Raw genomic sequence first — 15,734 nt, forward strand, 5'->3', positions numbered from 1 at the left:
GTTGACCCAACTAATAGCTTGAGCAAACAACGGTTCAGATATCGAATGAGCAAAAGATCTCCAAAATGAGGCCCTCCACCTCTATTTATTTTGCTGCCCCCTCTATTCCTTCATGTGGCCCCCACAATTCGAGTTCCCTCTCCTCTTTCTCCCCACAAGTTCGAACTCTCATAAGTGGGTACGAAGTCTCTTTGGAGTGACCCCCACATTCCACTTGAACTTTGATTTATTGCCTTTTCTAATGTTTGGAAGCTTTCTTTTCCTAAAATTCCAAGTGGAGTCCCCCTAATCCACCTTTCCTAAGTTCAAATGCCAAAATATCTCCCAATGGTCAAAATTGCAAAAATGGAATTTCTTCTTAATCATATTAATTAATTGGGGACATTACAAATAACATCGATATGCACAAAATGGGAGCCTCGTGGTGGTTGAGGTTGCGCCTTAAGCGAGAAGCAAACCCCTATGGCATGATCCCTCAAGATCAAGAATTTTCTAAAGTTTATGATGAAATCCATGACAATGATGAGGATGAAGATGAACCCATAGGGACATTGACTCCCTAAACAAGAGAGTAAGGAGCAAGCACCATGAAACCCTATAGTTCAAGTACTTGCCTAAGGGGAAGATAAGAAATCCTCACCTATAAGAAGGGTTTCCCTATGATCCAAGCCACGGAATCAAAGGGATGGGAGGACCAAGCAAACATGAACGGGGCCTATCTGCGGTGCCTACGGTAGAGAAGAGGTCCAAGGACCTAGGATTGGGAGCCACCTTGGATGCTCCAATAACTAAGAAGGGAGACCGATAGTCAATGTTCACCCCAACTGCAGGAATAAGGGCAGAATTTGAGAAAACAATGGATGAATTGAGTGAAAGGATACCTTTTCTTGATCCTACAAAACCTAGTCCTCCCTGGTAACAACAGGATGTCTAGGAAATTCAGCCAGAACTAATGCAAGATGGTGGGAAGGACGAGACTGAAGTGAACAAATAGGAAAAAGGAAGGAGATTAAGGAAATAAGGAGGATGTGGTGTAGAAAGGAATAGAGGAAGATTAGAAAGGTCTTGAAGAAGAGCAAAGAAATGAGGATGAGGAGATGGGACCAGAAATGAAAAGGACAAAGAAAAGAATAGGTAAAGGGAGAAGCAAAGAAGAAGGTCGAGGAAGAAGAATAGAGGAGAGTAGAAGAAGAAAAGAAGATAGCAGAGCAGGATGATGAACAGGGAGATAAAGAAAGATGTTAAAAGTAAGAAGAGGAAGAGGGAGGATGGGAAGGATGTCAAGGAGTCAGAGATGAAGAAAGCCAAAAGTTAAAACTAAAGAATTAGGAGGAGAACAAAAAGGAAGGCAAGGAATCTTGGAGCGTGTGTCCACATGTGGGCCCATGACCCCTTTTGAGAGGATATCTCACTTGAGTTGCATATAAATACACAACTCAAGCTCTCGTTTGTATCATATCATCTTGTTATCATCTTGGTCTCTCTTATAAAGTGGTTTATCCCTAAGGCCACTTATATTTAGGCATTTTCTCTTGTGATTGACATTTTCTGTACTTGGACTTTCCACCCTCTTTCTAGTGCACTTGTAAGGAGGCTATTTCAGACTTTGGGTAAGATTTGGTTTTATCAATTCTCTTGTTGATGCTTATAAACCTCAACAAAGATGATGACGCCAATTTTTGAGTTTTATATCAAATTTGTTTGAGATGTACTCCCATAAATCCTTGGTAAAGACATCTGTTATGAAGGGGATGCCCAAGTATGTAAGAATTTTCCTTGGTTGGGTAATCTTCTGTCTTGTTTAGCCAATTGGGACAATCATCGTTTTCTGTAATGAAGGTCTGTGCTTTTGTTCACTCACAGGAAGTCCTGCAGCTTTGGAAAAAATGTCCAAATGCCACAACATGCCTTCCATAGAGGGATGGGTACATTCTGGAGTAAGAGCTGAGTCATTAGCAAATATTATATTAAGAACATCATTGCCCCCTGGAAGGGAAATGCCTTGAATTTTTTCTCGGATTTGGACTGTCTTGAGGAGATAACCCATTTCATATGCGAAAATAGTGGTTGTTGACTACCAATATAAACTCTACACAGAATTTGTTGTTAAAAAATTAACATACATAACAGTAACAGCTATCTAAGGGACACCCTTGACAATAGATGAGTAATTGAATTAAGGTTGGTCACTGAGAGCTTTCTACATAATTTTTTGACAGTCTCACTTTGAAATTCTATACATTGTAGGGTTAATGAATTATTCTTTTGAATTGATATCTGTCTTTGACCATGTTTAAGTTTATTTTTACGTACTGTAATAGGCCCTGGGATATGCAAATGGTGCTGAAGTTATACATGCTCCTGAGCCTGTTCATGGTCGCCTTAGGTATGTTGCTCTATATGTTTGCTTTGCTTTATGCTTTATTTAGACCACGTTCAGGGTGTTTCTTTTGGAGTTGCCTATTTTGGTTTTTGAGCATTGATGGGTAGTAGAGCTTTTAATGTTCCACCACATGAGTTCTAGTGTGCACGCTTCATTTCATGGTCTGCAGTGTAGGCAGCATTGAATAGGATGTTTGTCAGTTTATTGACTATTGCTACATTAATGATTTGGATTCATGAAAATAATGTCTTTTCTTTGTCTTTGCCGGTATACGGAGGCAAATAATGTCATTGTCGCAGGAACTCACCGCAAGGCCCTGATGGAATTTTATCTCTGTTTAATGACACTTATGTTTTGTGGAATTTGTAATTGAGATTTTTCCTCTTTTCCTGTAGTGAGATTGAGCATACAGGATGCCAACTTTTCAATGGCATCCCTTCTGGAGCAGGTTCTGGATTCAAAGTAAGTTTGTTACTAGAAGTGCTCAGGAGCTCAATTTATTATATAAACAATGCAATTTGTATGTTGCTATTACATGACTTGTACTCTGAGATGTGCTGTTAGGTAGGTTGTTGGAAGAGCTTAGCTGGTTTTTCTTTTTGACGTAACTCTCCAATTTCACTGTTGTGGTTTCCTATGGATAAATGGCTAATACATTCTGGTCTGGCAGGTTGTACGATACCACTCATTGGTGCTTGATGCAAAGACTCTTCCCAGTGATCTTATTCCAATTGCCTGGACATCATGTTCAGATGCATTGAATGCGAACCCTGATTTGCATAGCAGTTGGGCAAAAAATGAAAAGTCAAACTCTCTAAACAAGAAGTATCCAAAATTTACTGATGAGATGCGGATGCCAGCAATTAACGGTGCAAGTTTTGATGAGTCAAAATGTATTGACACCATGAGATACGGAAAAGTGCTTATGGGTGTAATGCACTGCAGCAGGCCCCATTATGGGGTACAGGTAAGAGGCATATTGTTTCATGGTAATTGCAATTGTCATTTTATTTAACCATGATTTGCATGACCTTGTTTATATTTTGACCTTTCTGGATGTTTGCAATGCTTTGCCACTGTAGTTCCATCCAGAAAGCATTGCCACTTGTCATGGGAGGAAGATATTTGAAAACTTCCGAAATATAACAACACAGCATTGGCTCAATTTGTCAAAAACGCTGGAAAAGAGGGTACGTTGGTTTTCTCCCTGCCTGGAAGGAATAATTAGGATAATTACTTTTATTTATGAAAACTCCCAAGATAGCATGCTTTCAGTTATTCCATTCTCTCCTTCAATTTGAGCTAGGCCATTTTCCTTTTAGCAAATAATGACATTTAAGCAGACTTACATATGTGGGTCTTACTAAATACACATGTAGACCTCATTAATATATGAAATACTGTTTTGCGCTGTACCCTTGGTTTTCTGGTTTGGTTTATCTGACTTTATAGTGAGGTCCTTCTATCTCATAAATGAGACTGATTTCATGTGAAGATGAAGCATAGTATTTAAATGCTTGAATTCAGTTACTAACCAGGTTCTGTAGATTTGCTACAGGTATCACTTCAATTTTCTTCCCGAAGACAATTTAAAGGGCTTGAATCCAAACCTTTGATGGACTCTAAATGTTTGTCTGGGAAAGGATTGGATTCATCTAACAAGCCAGATCACATTCTGGATCGTAGTGATGGGGACACGATATGTAGGTCTGGGAAAGGATTGGATGCATCCAACAAGCCAGATCACATTCTGGATTATAGTGATGGAAATAAAGAGAGAACACCAACTACTTTGAGGTTGCAGTGGAAAAAATTGGAAGGCATTGCTACAAAAGTTGGAGGATCAGCAAACATTTTTTGTGTTTTATTTGGCAATGGCTTGGCAGAAGATACATTTTGGTTAGACAGCTCTATCGAAGACCATGTGAGTATTCTACAAGTCTATTGGTTTTCAAATTAAAATAAAATATATGGTTGGAGATTTCAATCACTTCTAATTTAAAGTGGTTTAACAGTTTGACTGAAAACATGAGAGGCTCTAGAATTTGATAGATAGATTATATATGTTTGGTACAAAAGTGGCTTATGCTTCTGGGTCTCTGGCTGAATAAAGGTTTCTTATCTCATTTGGTGGTGTTCCATGAGAGTTTTTCATCCATCTAGATGTTTTGTATCTATTGTTCATGTAGTAAGATGCACTAAACGTGGAAATGGGTATGCTGTTGGAACATGACTGCCTCAACCTCACACCCCCCCACAAACCAAATTTGTTTAGCTAGGTTTTTATTTTTAAACTTCAAACCCTAGACCAAATATTTTCAGCTTGCTAGGGTTTAACAACCCTAGTTATCTAAAATATCCAGAACCCTAGACTTGACTGCACATGTGTTGAAAGTCATCCTTCGTTTCATTAAACCATGTGACTCAGCTTCTTTCACACACACACATACACACACACACATATATATCAGTACCCAAGAATTCATATCAGCAATAAGACACAAATTACAGCAAGAGGCTCGGATCTTAGTGACAGTAAGTTTATTTAGTCCAATGTCTTGGATCTGCTAGATCTTTATGTGATCTGTACCTTTTAATTCTGAAGAGGGACTCAGCCTCTTTTTACTGATGTGACAGATCTTTTTCTTTCAAGGACTGGGAGATTTTTCATAGTGTCATAATACAACATCATCATATTTCTTAGCATATCAGATTATCAAAGGATGGACTCCTTCATGTTTCAAGCTTCAGATTGTATTTGTCAAATCAAACCTTACTTCAGTACAGAGACCTCAAGGAGATATCAGGTCGGCTCAGTGCATTTTGTCAAGGTCTCATGGCCTCCTTATTATGTATAGAACAGAGAACTCTTCATGTTAACACAAAGTTGACTTTCAAGACTTGCTTCCAGATATTTCTTGGTCACAACTTCTTTGTCTGCGAGAGATGGTATCATATTATCCTTGAAACAGCGTTCTGTTTTTGATCACATAATATATCGGCTTCCAGGTTTGTAATATGATCATGACATTCCTTTCAAACTTGAAGGTTTATAACCTTACTTCAACGAGAGCCTTTAACAGGAACCCTTATTATTCAAACCCTTTTTAAATACTAGGGTTTACAAACCTGAATATCAAACATCAAATAGCCTAGATTCTTCAGAAGATTTCATCCCGATAGATTTCATGAATTTATATCAGTAAGGTTTTCCATTGTAACGCACATGGCATCCAACAATAATCCAATATTCTTGGCCTGCTAGATTTGCAAGATTCTTGAACTCTGATTCTTGAAGAGTGATTCTCTTACTGATGTGAAATTTACTTATCAAGGAGTGCTTTATTCTAATGACAGTGTTCCCATTTGAGCGTCTATGATCCATAACATTCAAGAGTTCAAATAGAATCTTTAAGCTCCTTGGATCAGGTATATCGGACTACATTCCTCTGACTATCATATATTTACATGGCCTTTTTCTTTGCCTCATGGCTCCAGATATCATTTGTAATTTTTACTTTCTATTTCGAACATCAACCCTCTTTGTATGAGGTATCTGAGATTTTGAACAGAAACATAGTTGGGATGCAACCTTTCCGAGGGATTTCAGATCTTGACAAGGGTATTGACGTCTTCAGAAGCTTTTGGCTTTGTTGAATATACCCTTGATGGATTCTTTAAGGATCACGAGTCATAACTCAGAAACAAGACTTTTTCAATCAGACATTTTTAATCATCAATTCCTTTAGATGATCCCTCAGGGCTTATCAAGATACAATAAATCAACCAGTATTGACACAATCCTTTTCTTGTACGAATAAGCATTTTAATATATGATCCAAGGGAAAAATTTGATACATACCTTGCATGAAGTAGGCACCAAACACAAGCTCGTTCTTGAAGTAACTCAATTCAACAATGCTTGCTCAGAGACTTCTTGAAAATGCTATAATTCTTAGAGTTCTTCTGCCATAAATCTGGAGTTCTAAAAACGTCACAACCTCGAATTTCTGAAGTAATATGATTAGGAATGTTCAATCTTACCAAGGCTCTTTGGACTGAGACATTGAGGTTCGGCCTTAGTCATTTCACAGAGATAAGGGGCCTTGGACTTGTCCATTCCACAGAGATGAAGGATCCCGAACTTGTCACCTTCTCACAGAGATAGAGAACTTGCAATTGGCACTTCCCACAACAAACAAGAATTTTCTTTGATCTTATCATGGTCAACAACATGGATGCAATGAATGATCTTAGCCCTTGATCTCTTTGGAAACTGAGGCATAGGATTTCAGTCTTCCACAAACAAGTCTTTTGTTCTTTTGCAAATTGAACTAGGACTTTTTCAGACTTAGGCCTACTTAGGGCTTCCTCAAAAACTTGATCTCAATGCTCCTTTCTTCACCATAGCTCTGATACCATGTTGATTTTCGAGTTCAATCAGGACTAGTGCAATTTTTCAAACTGATAACTACTTCCAATGATACAATTAGACTTCTTTAGCACATTCCATTCATTAAGCAGTTATACATGAAAAATTTCAACCATTAACTTCTTCAATAGAGCAATAGAGATCACAGTAAACAATGAGACGGGACACCAGAAATTAGGCCAGTGGCCAGGGCAAAACCCACAAGGGGAAAATCCAGCAAATCTTTCCTTATGAGAAAGAGAGTTCAGTCATCAATTTGTACATCAGAGTATTCCAGTCAAGACATCAAGACATAATCAGAAACTAACCAGCAAGGTGACCTTCCATAGGTGTCAAGCCATCCCTCCAAAATGCCAAAACAAAAATGTCACAAATCTGACCTTCAAGAAGGTCTGCAACAAGGTCATCTTCAGATCACAAAGAGCATCAGACCTACGCACTTGTCATGGAGATGATGAGCCTCAGATGAATCATAGACCTTCACATATATCACTGAACTATGTGCCTCAAAGCTTCGCATATATTCCATAGAGAGTATACATCAGACCAGCAAGCTTTTTCCATAGAGGGTAGCCTCAGACAAGCGAGTTTTTTCCACAGAGAGTAGTGCCACAAGGAAGTTTGCATACCACAGAAATAGTGCCATAGAGAAGCTTGCATCCCATAGATACGCAAGGTTCCACATAGATATTTGCACACCAAAACAGAGGTAAATTAGATGGTCTGAATCTGCCTTGAAGGAGAGCGAATAGGTTCAATATATAGTTGTTCGTCCATGCAAATAGTTGTCTTTTGGGAAGGCCGAGTTGATCTTGGAGGGGCCAAATTGACATTTGTGGAGTCATTAATTCAAATTCAAATTTTCATTTTCTTTTATTAATGAAAATACCAACCATGGCTACTAAATTTCCAACACGCAGTTGTGAAACACGCCATTGCTACACGGTCAAGGGGTCACAGTGCATCGAGTGCGCCTTGTAGCTGTGCAGAGCCCTAGAAGTTGTGACAGGTGGTACCAGAGCAGTTCAGTAGTGCAGCCAAGATGGAGATGTGCGAACAAAGAGGTTGGTTTTTCCACAGAGAGTAGTGCCACAGGGGCCGACTTGATCATTTGTGGAGTCATTAATTCAAATTCAAATTTTCATTTTCTTTTATTAATGAAAATACCAACCATGGCTACTAAATTTGCAACACGTAGTTGTGAAATCCGCCATTGCTAGACAATCGAGGGGTCACAGTGCGTCGAGTGCACCTTGTAACTATGCGGAGCCCTAGGAGTTGTGACAGGTGGTACTAGATCAGTTCAGTAGTGCAGCCAAGATGGAGATGTGCAAACAAAGAGGTGTTGGTTTTTCATAGAGAGTATGCCTAAGACCAACGAGCTTTTTCCATAGAGAGTAGCCTCAAAACAACGAACTTTTTCCACAGAGAGTAGTGCCATAGGGAAGCTCACATACCACAAAAAATAGTGCCGCAGAGAAGCTCGTATACCATGGAAGATAATGCCATAGATCTTGGAGGGGACGACTTGACATTTGTGGAGTCATTAATTCAAATTTAAATTTTCTTTTTCTTTTATTAATGAAAATATTGACCATGGCTACTAAATTTCCAACACGCAGTTGTGAAACACGTCATTGCTACACGGTTGAGGAGTCACAATGCATCGAGTGCGCCTTGTAACTGTGCGGAGCCCCAGGAGTTGTGACAGGTGGTACTAGAGTTGTGACACCTTCCTTAACTAGGCCAATAATTCCTGCATACTAAATCTTCCTTGAGCCATGGTTTGTCTATGGTTTTACCCATCACTGTGCATACATGTACAAATCTTCTAAGATCTATATGGCTACCCCTCAATTGGCCAAGATCATGGCTCTGATACCACTGCCATATTCCTAATGGGAACTTAACAGTGAATAACAGAAAGACATGCTCATGAACAATACCCCAAAATGGAAAGCATACATAAATAACAGATACACATATATTGGTACCAAAACTAGGTCTTTATATTAAATTTTGAGCTAAATAAGTACATTATAGTGAGGGAAAGAGGAACCTGGGCTTGCTACGACAAGCAAGCAAAGCCCGCAAGAGGAAAGGAATCTGCCCCAAACCAACTAGCCGGAAATCTCACAAAATGGTGCAAATTACCAACAATTGCTGGTTCGAAAGGGACACTTGTTGAGCCCTCTAGATTGCTCAGAAAATTTTGCCAAATTTATCTTAGCCGCTCCTTAACAAACCCAAAAAAACCCAGAAAGGGTTTTGTCTAATTCAGACCTTCGAATTTTGCCCCAATTTCCACTTCCTCCTCCAATAGCTGGGAAGTTTGTCCCACCTGTAGATCTTCCCTCACAACCCTAGAAAATTGATGACAAAGGCTAGCAAAAATTCCCTCTGGTAGCCTCCACACATCCCAACCCTACCCATGCCCCAATTGAGCTTGTCCTCAACTCCCACGTGTAGCCCAAAATTAGCTTCTGCGCAGGCCCATGCAACCTCTGGAAAGGTGATGTTGCCACAAAAAAAACTCCATTGAATTGTGCCCAACCAACACTCCAATTCTTCAGCAGTTTTGTAGCCCAATTCTCTCCCTACAATCCTGGCAAGATGCTGCCCCACAACTGTCTCTCCCAGGTGTTGCGTATTCCTCTTCTACGTCCAACCTATTGAGAGAAAACCCACGATTTTTCTTGAATAATCATCGGAACAACTCTGCAATATGAAGTGAATCTCCTCCTAGGGATGGCACTCAAAGTCCCCTGAAGGTAGGTTGAGATTTCTGCTTGGAGATCTCGTGTGCTGAACAACACTCCGTTGACCTAGCTAAACAACTTGAGCAAACAATGGTTTAGATGATAAATGAGAAAAATCCCCAAAATGAGGCCCTCCACCTCTATTTATCTTGCTGCCCCCTTCTTCCTCCAACTGGACCCCACAAGTTGAGTTCCCTCTTCTCTCTCTTCCCACAAGTTCAAACTCTCTTAAGGGGTATGAATTCCCTTTGGAGTGGCCCCCACATTCCACTTGCTCTTTGATTTATTTCCTTTTCTAATGTTTGGAAGCCTTCTTTTCCCAAAAAGTCAAGTGGGGTCCTCCTAATCCACGTTTCCTAGGTCCTAATGCCAAAATATCTCCCAATGGCCAAAATTGCAAAAATAGAAATTCTTCTTAACCATATTAATTAATTGGGGATATTACACCTTTGGCTTCACTCCTGTGAATGCATCCTCTTAAGTCTTGTCCTCTAATATCTGGTGAGGACTCTTGTTCTGCACATAAATTGTCGTGCTGGATGCCTTTGCACATAAGAACATGGTGAAATCCTGATCAAGAATCATTGCCTTGATAAATTCTACAATGGACCTGTTCTTCCTTTCCACAACCCCATTTTGCTGAGGTTTGTAAAGAACTATCAACTCCCTCTTTATCCCTGCCTCCTTGCAAAATCACTGAATTCTTTGGAGGTATACTCTCCATTATTTGACCTCAAAACCTTGATCTTCTTCCCTGTTAAGTTCTCCACCTGAGCCCTGAATTCCTAGAACTTGTTGAATACTTCGTCCTTTGTCTTCATGAAGTAGATCTATGTCTTCTGGGAGAAATCATCAATGAATGTCACGTAGTACAAGAAACCATCCAAACATGATACTGTCATCGGTCTGTATACATCTGAATGCACTAGATCCAATATATCCTTGGACCTACTATCATTGCTTGGAAAAGATCCCTTGACATTCTTTCCAAGTGCACAACCTCTGCAAACATCCTCAAGCTCTGCTTGGAGCTCTGGAAGACCTGTAACCATCCTATTCAATGCTGGAAAAGCCCTGTAATGCAGGTGAGCAAATCTTCGATGCCACAATTCACATAAATTAATACTGTCATGTACCAATTCCTGGGCTACACGTTCCAACAATTTGTACAAGCCTCCCTCTCGAACACCATTCACTCCTGCTGAGTCTATGCTCAAGCCCTTAGGCCATACAAGAACCTGGCCATCTACAAATGCAACTTTGTAACCTATACCCTCCAACGATGAAATAGAGAGTAGGTTCTTCAAACCTAGTACAAACAATACATCTCTCATCTGTAGAGAATCTTTGGACTTCAATTGAAACGATGCTACCCGAACTCCTTTCATTGCATACTTGGCATTATCTCCAAGTTCCACTTGCAATGTTGAATCCTTCTCTGTCAAATCCATGAGAGAATCTCGTGAACCTGTCACGTGCCTAGAAGCACCATTGTTCACCAACCAAATATCACTATTGTTTGTAATAGTCCCTATAAGAGCGGAGACAAAAATATTCTTTTCGAAGTCCATTCACAATCTCATCAAATTTAGATTCCTTTGTCTTTTTCTATGGTAGATGCTCATGATCATCATCAACATCAACTGTTGATTCATGCTGCTTTCCCTTCCTTTTCTTTTAAGAAAACTTGGATGCATAGTGACCAAATGTGTGACACTTGAAGCACTTGATCTTTGAAAGATCTTTCTTCTTCTGATCTTGAACTGGGGCTGATCTTTCACCTATATTTTTCTTATCAACGATTATTCTTCCTTTTCCTTTCCGTGCGTGAATTGTAAGGGCTTGGGTTTCTTCATGCCGAGGTCTCTCCAAGCTGTTCTTGGACAATAGTCTGGCCTCCTCTGGACACAATTAGTCCAAAGCTGATAAAACTTGGCCAGCTCAACTCGTGCACAAATACCCTGTACAAATGGATCCCACGAAGAAGGAAATCCATTAAGAGTCACTCTAACAAGCTTTGCACGATCAATGGTATCTCCAATGGCTGTAAGTTGATCTCTCAACTAGGATACTCTCATGAGATAAGTGGCAATTAAATCTAATCTGGACATCATGATACTATGAAGCTGATGTCTCAAAGTCAATTTCATGCTAGTGTTCCTACTCTCGAACAATCCTTACCAAGGCATCATACATCTCTTTGGCAATCTTCATCTCAACAACATGTGGAATCAAGTGGCATGTTACAGAATCTTCTTAGCGTTTGCTTCATTCTTCTTATGCTTGGCTTTCTGCTCGACATTTGTTGGTTCTAAGACATTTTCCTTTACGTGTTTCTGAATCTCATTTTCATCCAAGACAAGTATCCCGATATTCCAAGATCTGAAATTTGTAGCACCATCCAACCTGTCTTCTACTTTGAGATTGCATGCACCATCTTGAAAAAATATATGAGTTTGCATAACCTGCTGAACATTGTATTATGAGGCTGAAATCAATCGCTGATCGTCAACAAACCTTTGATAGCATGTTGAAATTCTATGGCAAGTGTAGTAGATTACAAATTTCTGATTTGATAATTACCTCCTAATGATTTTTAAATAGTATTTCTCATGCCACTGACATCATTAAATAATTATACACAGAAAATGTCAACAATAAATGCAGTGGAAACAATAAAGATCATAGAAAGACAACTGTGCACAATAGACACAATATTTTTATCCTGGGAAACCCATCCTTGGGAGAATACCCAACAATCTATTCTTGAGGAGAATCAACCTGTGGTCAATTCACACATGTGGTCAAACTCTCTAGTCAATTCTTGGTCAAATAGTCACGATTAACCTCAATCAAACTTGGTCAAAACACTCGGCCAACCCTCACACATGTGATTGTCAAAGTTGGTCAAAACTTGTTTGTATGGATCATATGTGCGACCTCCAAGGGCAAGGATGAAATGATGAAGAGAGATGATAGATGAACCTTAGCAAACATATTTCTCCTTTAGCTAAATTTTTCCTCCACCAGAAAAGATTGAATGAGCTTGCTATGTTGATGATTTATCTCTTCACATGCTTGTCTATTTATATAGAGCTCTAATGTTGAGTGGAGACCCATAAAGATGCACCTCATCACAAGAAACCCCTTCACTTATGGAGACTACATTACAACTCAACATTAGGCTAGAATTGTTTATTCCACTAATGGGTAAAAACCCCGTTGCATAAAAAAATCAAACCCACTCTATAAAAGAAATAGATCACTCCATTTGGGATTATGCAATGTGAGGCGGGGGGGCGGGTAGGTGTAAATTTCCCCCTTGGTGACTGTTGTCCTATGCTTCTTCATTAAATAAATCAGATCTTGAATTTACTCAATAACATAAGTAAAAAACTTGAGCGTGCATCATTCACACAAATTGCTGGAAAATACAACGGAAGCATAAAACATGAAACATGGAATATGTCCTTCAAATTTGCTTATCGTTAATGACTCAAATCTTATAAGGACACCTCAAAAATGAGGTTTATTACCTGCTGAATGAGAACACGGAAAAACATGTCTGAGAAACCTCTCATACATTTATGTTTGTACAATTGTACAAACTTGTCTGTACAATTATACGAATCCATATGTCTTGTCCATATCATTATTTGGAATTTACTGCTGGGCTAGATTTGCAACCTATATCATTGTTGCGCTGCGCTTCTCACTGTTGCACTGTTTTCTACTTTCCTCAGCCTCTTTCTTCGCCTTCGAACGAAATTGTCTTCATGAAGAGTCAATATGTCTTTTCCCTCTACCTTGTCTTGCCTTTATAGTTTTAGTGGAGAATCTATTTTTAAGATAACTCCTAGTCTAAGTACAATTTTGGACTTAATTTCTAAAAATAAAACACTCACTTTTTACTAAAGTGAATTACAAAATAGAATTTCTTTTCCAAAATTAGAATTATTTTTCGAAAATAACTTTTTCAAAAATATCTTGAACTACTTCTCACATGTTCAAACTGAACATGTGCAGAAGTTCCTATCCGAGCTGTAATTCTTAACACTCTTGCTTAGTGAGGAAGGAGTTTTAGGCCATTTTGTCCTTGAATGCCTCAAACTTTTCTTTCGCCAAGGGCTTGGTTAGAATGTCAACAATGTGTTGATTTGTGGGTACATATTGGAGCTTCACTGCTCCCTTCTAAATTTTGTCTTGAATGAAGTGATACTTGATCTCTATGTGCTTGGACTTGTCATGGGAAGTTGGATTCTCAAAGAGTTTCATGTAACTTTGACTATCATAATAGATAATTGTGGGATCCAACTCTTGATCAAATAAACATGCAAGTAACTTGCGATTCCAAATGGCCTCACAACATGGTGTACTAGCGGCCATTTACTCTGCCTCCGTTGAGCTACACGTGCTGAATTTTGTAGGTGCGGAAGGTCTTCTAGCTTGGTTTCTTAGCTAGGAAGATCTTGTTTGCCTCTTTAGGAGTTTGCATGGCATGAGTGTTGCATACGACACGAAGAGTATGCATGAGGGTTGCATGCAACATGCAAGGTATGCATGAAGGTTGCATGAGACATGCAAGACATGCAAGCTATTTTTAGGTTCTTTCTCATGTTTAGGAAAAGAAAACCTAAGAAAAGTAAGTTAATTTCAGTGACTTATCTTTAGTAACTCATGACTTAATCTCAATCGCCGATTTAGGCCTTAATGGAGTTATAAATTGAGCCTAAGGGAAGAGACTAAGACACACAATCATTGTTGAGGGCTTGAGCGAGTGATTTGCTAAGTGAGAAGGCTTGAATTGACCAAGGAGATTTAGGGGGATGCTAAGGAGATTTCAGGAGGAAATCTACAAGTCGAATTCCTACGCAATGAGAGGTTTTTCTTGAGCTTAATTTCTTAGTAAGAGGATGAGTTACATGCCTTCTTATCGGCTATAATTTCGTGTGCATTTCTCTGAGTTTGACCCATATTTTTTGAGTTAATAAAATTTTTAGAAGGGCTCTGTGGGTGAATTTTTCTTCTATGCTTGTTATTGATTTCTCACTTATTTCTACAACAAATTTACCTCTTAATTATCAACATAATTCACCATAACTTGTCCACCAAGCGTCTATAGTGAATAAGATAAAATTAAGAGAACACATTGTTTGAAACACAGAAAAAAAGGGACTTTCAAATTTGAAACAAAATGTAGTTTACTAGGCATTCCAGTCTTCTTATCTTGAATAATGATGTCAAAGCTAAATGTTCCAGTGTCCATCATATTTATATCCATTTCTTGAGAAATCTTTGAGTGTTCATTGTGAAAATTTCTAAATAGAAATCCTACTGCAGTGATTAATATTATTTCTTCTACTTATTATCTAAAAAGTAAGTTATTCATAGTATTCTTACGACAAATATTGAAAATATATTCTACCGCAACCTTCACAATTAAAACATTGCAGAAAGTAAATGTAAGGAAAATACTGGCACAAATACAATCACAATGACAGTTATTTTTGGACAATTGTCCTCGGAAAAACCCAATGTGGGAAAACCGGTGCATTAGATGAGGGTTTTATTATTCTTCAACAAATTCTCATGTACAAATTACAACCATCAAGATAGGAATGAGAAATTTTATAGACACTTCTTGACCAATTTCTGCTCCAAGTGAAACAATTCTTCTTCCCGGAATCCTTTTGATCCTCTTTGCATCAAACTGCACTCCCTGGCTCAGCATCAAGCTGCCACTTAGGCTCTGCGTCAAACTGCCTTTGCGCTGCCTCTTTCTGTGTCACCCTGTTCCTGCTCTGCGTCTTGCTGCCTTGCACTCTCTGAATATGCTGATGCCCTCTCTTCCTTTCTCACCTGCAACTCTCCCTCTGATTCGATTTTCTCTTGCCGAACTTCGACCAGTGAGAAAATCGATCTTACTCGGGTAACTGAGTATTTGCCTCTGGTGTGTTCTCCAAGTGCCCATCAAGTCTCCTCTTATAATCCTCTTGTTGATCAATCAACGACCCATATTAGATTCTAATCAATGGTTAGGATCATTTGACTTGATCTCTGCCTTCTTCTAGAAGTTCCACCCACAGTTTAGATTAATACCCATTAATTATTTTAATTTCCTAAGTTTAGACTTAGGGTCCCATTAAAAATAATTAATTAT

At 38.9% G+C, this 15,734-nt stretch overlaps 1 protein-coding gene across 1 annotated transcript in view; it reads left to right on the forward strand.

Annotated features, from left to right (window-relative positions):
* LOC149168523 (aminodeoxychorismate synthase, chloroplastic-like) overlaps positions 1 to 15,734 on the forward strand; it is a 318,992-nt gene that overhangs the window by 187,807 nt on the left and 115,451 nt on the right. The window contains exons 5-9 of the mRNA XM_089428287.1: positions 2,322 to 2,386; positions 2,779 to 2,845; positions 3,054 to 3,350; positions 3,466 to 3,573; positions 3,942 to 4,307. Of these exons, the coding sequence (XP_089284413.1) occupies positions 2,322 to 2,386; positions 2,779 to 2,845; positions 3,054 to 3,350; positions 3,466 to 3,573; positions 3,942 to 4,307 (903 nt within the window). The remainder of the gene's footprint in view (positions 1 to 2,321; positions 2,387 to 2,778; positions 2,846 to 3,053; positions 3,351 to 3,465; positions 3,574 to 3,941; positions 4,308 to 15,734) is intronic.

Source organism: Pinus tabuliformis, chromosome 4_2, assembly GCF_031772625.1.
Source record: "Pinus tabuliformis cultivar Carrire ecotype Pingquan chromosome 4_2, CPIR1, whole genome shotgun sequence".
Classification (NCBI taxonomy): domain Eukaryota; kingdom Viridiplantae; phylum Streptophyta; class Pinopsida; order Pinales; family Pinaceae; genus Pinus; species Pinus tabuliformis.